The sequence below is a fragment of the Arachis hypogaea genome, chromosome 15 (assembly GCF_003086295.3).
Source record: "Arachis hypogaea cultivar Tifrunner chromosome 15, arahy.Tifrunner.gnm2.J5K5, whole genome shotgun sequence".
NCBI classification, from domain to species: domain Eukaryota; kingdom Viridiplantae; phylum Streptophyta; class Magnoliopsida; order Fabales; family Fabaceae; genus Arachis; species Arachis hypogaea.
The window spans coordinates 140924035-140931431 of record NC_092050.1 but is presented as its reverse complement, the minus strand read 5'-3'; the positions used below and the strand labels follow the sequence as shown (position 1 = coordinate 140931431).

Sequence of the window (7397 nt, the reverse complement as noted above, 5' to 3'; positions counted from 1 at the left end):
ATAAACCGCTACAACCAGCCGCGGTTTATGTGTGTAAGTGTGTGAGTGTAAACCGCTGCTCCCAGCAGCGGTTTACGTGCGTGTGTGTGAGTGTAAACCGCTACTGCCAGTAGCGGTTTACGTGTATGTGTGTGTATACTATTTAAATAATATTATAAATAAAAAATTTAATTTATCATTTCACAATATAATTTAAAAAATATAAATATGCATGTAATAAATTTTTTATTTGTATTTATTATTAGAAGTGAGACCAAATTACAAATAAAAAAATACAGTCTTCAAAGTATTGAATTATATAAACCAAGACTAGTTTTTTTTATTCTCATCTCTTTTAAAATTTATAAATAATAAAATAATTTATTTTTAGCCAAAAGTTTACTAAATTATATATTTTACTCTTTAAAAATCACTTCATTCTCTTTTATTTATATCAACCATACAAAGGAGATTGGAGAGTTTGGAAAATGGGTTGTGTTCTTTGCTGCTGATTTGCATCTGAGGTTCTAGCTAAATGATTTTTTTTATTTGTGCAACTTTGTTGTCTTATACCAAAAAATAAAAATTATTTGTATTTTACAGTTGATTAATTGGATAAATAATAGTGATAGCATCATAATTTTGATGAATAAAATAAAAAATATAAATATGCATGTAATAATTTTTTATTTGTATTTATTATTAAAATGAGATTAAATAGCAAATCAAAGAGTGAGTACTCACAGAGTACTAAAATATATAAACGAAGACTAAATTTTTTTTTATCTTCATCCCTTCTAAAACTCATGAATGATAAAATAATTTATTTTTAGTAAAAAATTCACTAAAGCATACACTTTTTCTTTAAAAATTACTTCATTTTTTATCCATATAAATCATATGATTGCAAAAAATATATACTCCGTTTTCTTTCTCTCAATTTTTTTGTAACTTAATTTAGCATAAATAAACATTTTTTCTAATCAACGTAAACCGCTGCTGCCTCTAGCGGTTTCTATGTTCCTCTAGCGGTTTACGTAAACTTTTTAAGGAGTAAAATATATAATTTAGTAAACTTTTGGCTAAAAATAAATTATTTTATTATTTATAAATTTTAAAAGAGATGATAATAAAAAAAATTAGTCTTGGTTTATATAATTCAATACTTTGAAGACTGTATTTTTTTATTTGTAATTTGGTCTCACTTCTAATAATAAATACAAATAAAAAATTTATTACATGCATATTTATATTTTTTAAATTATATTGTGAAATGATAAATTAAATTTTTTATTTATAATATTATTTAAATAATATACACACATACACGTAAACCGCTACTGGCAGTAGCGGTTTACACTCACACACACGCACGTAATTTACACTCACACACTTACACACATAAACCGCGGCTGGTTGTAGCAGTTTATGCACACCTGTAAACCGCTACTGCCAGTAGCGGTTTACATAAAATAGTGAAACAATGCATTTGCGTATTGAATTTAGAAACAATGTATTTGCGTAATATTGGGGTCAAACAATTTAGATGCGTAAATTGCCCAAAAATTTAATTATAAGTTGATTTGTCAATATTGTTTGATAGCTTTTTTAATATAAATAAACAATTATCAAGAGGCATAAACAAAAATTAACTCTAATTAATTGTTAGAGTATAAATATTGTCTAAGTATAAATTTTTTAGTATATTATTTTTTAGTATAATATTAAATATTTTTGGTCTTCCACTTTACCCAAAAAAATATATAGAATTGAATAAAATTTTACAAATAGGTATATATTAAGTGTACCAATAAAATTATGACAAGTGTGATGCTAACCACTTCAAACACACTAATTCGACCTATTTTAATATTATATTACTCAACAAATTCTCTAAATCATAAACCTTAAAATTATCTATGGACACTATACTTTTCTAAGGATAACATGTCCTTTTATTGTTATTATTATTATATTGGTATTTGTAATTTTATCAAATTTTTATTTTAAATTAATTTAAAAGTTTATAATTAAATTCATATACTAGATTAAAATTTTCAATGAGATCATCTCTATTTTTTTGGTTAAAAAATACTATTTATTTTAAAAATAAATATTTTAAAATTATTATATTTTTTTAAATAATGACTAATAAAAATTTAATTATAAATTTTTATTTAATATACAAATTTAATTATAATTTTTTAAATTCTAAAAATTTAATTAAAAATTTGATTTAATTATAAAGGCTAACAAAATAATTAAATTTTATTATTATTATTATTATTATTATTATTATTTGATGGGTCACCTTTTTTCTCGAGCAGGATGATTGATGAAATGAAACCATTACTCCCCCCAAGCCTTATAATTTATTTGGCCAGTTCCAATTCATAAAGTTGATAAAAATAAAACGGGCGTGGAATCTGGAGACCTCCAATTATTATGTCATTAGGATTAAATCGGTGACAGGGAGGGGGACGGGGGTAGGAGCCGTAGGACTATTTCCGCAGGGTTAGCAAACTCCCTCAAACTTAGACAACAGCGAAAGTGGGAATCACTAAAATGTTGTCATCCTCAACCTCAACGATCACTTTCATTTTTAGGTATTCTCTTTTCCAAATCCCTAATTTTGTTTCCTTCCCTTCCTCTTCATCCCTTCACTCTCATTCTACTCGCCAAGTTGATGAAGCTGTTCATTCCTTCACTCGCATGCTCTCTATGCGTCGCCCTCCCTCCATCATCCAATTCACCAAGATTTTGGGATCTCTTGCCAAGACCAACCATTTCCCCACCGCCATTTCCCTTTTTCAGCAATTGCAAGCTAGAGGAATCGCTCCCGACTTATTTACTTTGAGCATCGTAATTAATTGTTGTTGCGGCATGGGTCGTATGACGCTTGCTTTCTCTGTATTGGCCAAGATTTTCAGAATGGATTATCAACCTAATACGGTAACATTGACAACAATCTTGAAAGGTCTCTGTCTTAGTGGTAGTGTTGAAAAGGCAGTGCGCTTTCATGACAGAGTGCTGGCTTATGGATTTCACTTCGACCAAGTCACTTATGGGACGTTGATCAATGGGCTCTGTAAGACCGGACACACGTCAGCTGCTATCCAAGTGTTGAGAAAGATCCCACGGTATGGCATTGCTCTTAATGTCTTCATGTACAGCGCAATTATTGATAGCCTCTGCAAGGATACACTTGTAAGTCAGGCTTTTCATTTATTTTCTGAAATGCTTGCTAAGGGAATTTCTCCCAATGTTATCACATACAGTTCTCTCATTTTTGGATTGTGTCTTGAGGGTCAATATAAGGAAGCCATTGATTTGTTAAGTGATATGGTGCTTAGAAACATTACTCCAAATGTTCGTACCTATAGTATTTTGATCGATGGGCTATGCAAGGAAGGAAAGATCAAAGATGCTAAGAGTGTATTGGCTGTAATGGCAAAAGATGGTGTGAAACCAAATGTAGTTACTTATACCAGCTTAATGGATGGATATTGTTTGGTTAATCAGGTAAATAAGGCAAAATATATATTCAACACAATGGCCCAGATTAGAGTGTTACCCAATGTTCAAAGTTACAGTATCATGATTAATGGCTTCTGCAAAAGTAAAATGGTCGATGAAGCCTTAAATCTCTTTGAAGAAATGCGTCGCAAGAACTTGGTTCCAAACACGGTAACTTACAGCACACTTATTGATGGCTTGAGCAAATCAAAGAGAATCTCTTGTGCTTTGGAGCTTCTTGTCAGGATGCACGAAAGAGGTCCACCCGCTAATGTAGTCACTTACAATTCCTTGTTGGATGGGATGTTCAATATCAAACAAGTTGACAAGGCACTTATGTTATTCAAGCAAATGAAAGAGAATAGCATTGATCCAGATATATGCACGTACAATGTACTTATTGATGGCCTATGCAAAGGTGGAAGACTTGTAGTTGCAAAAGAGATTTTTAAAGATCTTTCTGTGAAAGGCTATCCTCCAAATGTGAGGACATACACTATTATGATCAATGGGCTCTGCAGAGAGGGCTTGTTTGAAGAAGCATTGGCCCTGCTGTCGGAAATGGAACACAATGGTTGCTTACCAAATGCTGTGACTTTTGAAACTGTTATTCGTGCTTTGTTTGAAAAAGATGAGAATGACATGGCAGAGAAACTTCTTCGGGAAATGGTTGCTAGAGACTTATTGAATTGATAAAAGAAGGTAAGATACATCAACTCGAATTGAAATTACATCTCATTGTTGCTGAATATGTATCATAGTTTTGTAATTTCTGTGTCTGTTGGGTCAGAGGACTTTGGCAATGTCATAACATTAATTAATTTTGCACTTTCGATTTTTGCAATTGCTATCATCCTTTTTCATTCCACTACATTATTGATTCTTTAGATGATATTCCTAGTTATAGCTTACAGATTTAATGTTTAAGATCTCTTTATAGCAATAGAGTGTTCTTTACTGTTATACTACGAGATCATGTATTTATCATGCTAAAATTAAGCAAAACTAAAAAGATTGAAAATTTTGTTTTGTTGTTTGTTGTTTGTTCTCTACTATTCTGTTGTGCAACTTATTTTTCCGTATCTTTGTAGGTACCATATATATATATATATAAAACGAAATTTAAATAGGTACTAAGGATTTATTCTTAGGCTATATAGTTTTCACTTCCATCTTAAAAATAAACCCACCTTCTAAAATGCATGTCCCCTCTTTTCATCAACCTAAGTAATATGGTTTAGTTATCTCAAGATTTTTGGCCATTTTCTTAATTAATGCTACTCAGTTGTATTGCTTGGAAATTGCTTCTGCTGAAAATATGTACATTATGAAATACTTTTTCGGAGAATGTTTTTCTGTTAATTCTTAGATAAATTACTTCATTATTTCTTGTGTAGACATTATTCCATTGTCTCTAAGTCTCTGTTTATTAGCATTTGTTATGATCGAAAAGTTACTGGCTTGGAGTTTTGTTATGGGGGTGTTAAAGTGAAACAATACAGAATTCTGAGTGTTGGCTAATTTTCCCTCCAAATACTAATTTTCCCTGCATATATCCTTCCACTTCCTAATTTTCGATTGTCATCATTCAATCATAATTTTTCTCATCAAATAATTTTTTTATCACCATCATTCAACAATACCGAACACTTTCAGGGCTCCAATAATAGTACGAAAGCTCCAGCATCTTTGGTGGGGAGGGGTCCTCATCCCCGTGGGGATTTTGCGAGTTCCGTTAAAACTCCGGATAATCTCAATAGATATCCATGGGTTCAAGGTTTTTGGTCATCCCTATATACAACATATAAATGTATAATGAACTAGTGATTCAACTATTCAGATTGTTATAGAATTCATATTCAGGAATACTATCTTCTTCAATTCTGCAGAATCTATCCTGCTTTAAAAAATGTTAATACATTGATGAAGATACTGTAATATGGCAAAATGATCAAAGAATTAAAGAATCATTGAATTGCTCTATGATAACTCTAAGTACATGTGTTTTGGTTGCAATTGATGAAATGAAATCTCATAATATAATCATTGAATTTTCCTGAGTGCTACTGCGGAAAATGAAATCTCATAATATAATCTCATCAAGCAAGCCCCCGGTCCGAAAAACAATAATAAAAAAAATTTCAGCATCAAATAAACAAAGATTCATATATATAAATTTTGTTGGACTATTAATCTAAAATAGAGCAGCAGCCAACAAAGCAAAAAAGCTTGGAACACCAAAACGAATGTCTTGTTGCACTTGATGATTCAGCAGGGGGACCAAACATTTTAGGGTCTAACTTTATATCTGAAACCAGCAAATCTAGTTTGAATTTTTGTCATTATAGTACTATCTGATAAATGTACAATTGACAAACTAATTGATTTGAAATTAATAATAAATTAATTTATTATTGGATAAATTTATTCACTACTATGCATTAATAAAAAAATATAGATATATTTATCACTTTGTATTTGTATCCGTAAGTACTCTTATAATTCCAACATTTAAGTTAAGTTCTAATTCTATTTCTAAGGTTTGATGTTTTATTTCCAAACATATTTATTTGGTTCTAATGATTTAAAAATAAAAGTAACAGAAGAATAAAAGAAAAAAGAAGGCAATAATAGAGAGAAAATAATATTTTTGGAAAAAATTTTAATTTCGACCAAAAGATTAAAATAGAATGAAATAAAATGTTTGTAAAAAAAAGAATTTTTAAGCGTTAGGAACTAAATTAAAATGTAACCGAAACTTTAAAGTCCAAAATAATATTTTTATCTTGTATAAATTATCCATAAAAAAATTGTGCTAATTTTTCGTCATCTATTTTAAGAGGATTTAGTTGTTTTCAAATCTAAAAGGAGGATATTTTTCTATTTTTTTAGAAATAGTTTTGAAAATTTACTTTAGATAAATATATTTGTCATAAATAAATTACTTCAAAATTGCTTAAATTTTATTTAACTTGTTCAACAAATATTTCAAAATTTCAATGCTTTTTTTTCAGACATGAAAATTTCAATGCTTCAAACACAATAGTATTAGTTGATGATTTGCCTGATAGGCTGATATTGGTGGGCTTTTTGCTGCAATGAAAATAAAACAGCAAGTTGAAGGTTAAAACCAAGCCATCCATTAAGTGAACAAAATTTGAAGAATACAAATTATAGACATTATGTTATTAATTCAAGGTTTCAACTACATTATGCGAAAGCTCAACACAAGTACACAACTCGGTGAACATTATAGAAGGTATATGTTGATTGGGTGAAAGCGAGGATAATATAATAGGGAACAATTCCACAAACTATAAAATGTTCATCTATTTGTTTTAATTTGTTTACTTAGTAGGTTTATAGCTATAATGGTTTTGTTCTCTTAATTTGATTATGGATCTTTCAATGGAAAATGCAATTTCTCGATTGTTAAATTTTTAAACCAAGAAAAAAGATATAATAATAAAAATGTAACTATGAAAATAAAAGGAAAAAAATTATAAAAACAATCAATATTCCTATTTTCATGTGAAACAAGACAAATATTGCATTAAGTTGTGCAACGTGTGATATTAAAAGAGGGGAGGGGAGGGGAGGGGAGGGGGAAGCTATATATCATTGTTTTAGAAGGGTACTAATACTTTTTTATTCTTTGATATAAAACGGGGCTAAAGCCCAGGAAAAAGAAAAACACTAAACAAGAGTGGTTCTGCAAAACTCCACTCCATGCTCATCAGTTTTCATCAAGAGAACCATTATAGCTGGGACTTCTTTGAACAGCATGACCCCTTTCTCCATTCCTTGCCCATATTTAGTTAGAGCATCACACATTGACTTGCTTCTTTAAAGATATGCCGAATCACCTCTTTTTGCGGTTTTATCAACAGTTCCTTGATCGA

General features: G+C 29.9%; 1 protein-coding gene across 1 annotated transcript; it reads left to right on the top strand.

The window, feature by feature from the left end:
- Positions 1–2380: 2380 nt before the first annotated feature.
- On the top strand, positions 2381–5490 carry LOC140173120 (uncharacterized). The gene is made up of 2 exons (XM_072216976.1): positions 2381–4197; positions 5152–5490. Exon 1 carries the CDS (start codon positions 2545–2547, stop codon positions 4186–4188), a length of 1644 nt encoding a protein of 547 aa, XP_072073077.1. The 5' UTR covers positions 2381–2544; the 3' UTR covers positions 4189–4197; positions 5152–5490.
- The last annotated feature ends 1907 nt before the right edge of the window (positions 5491–7397 follow it).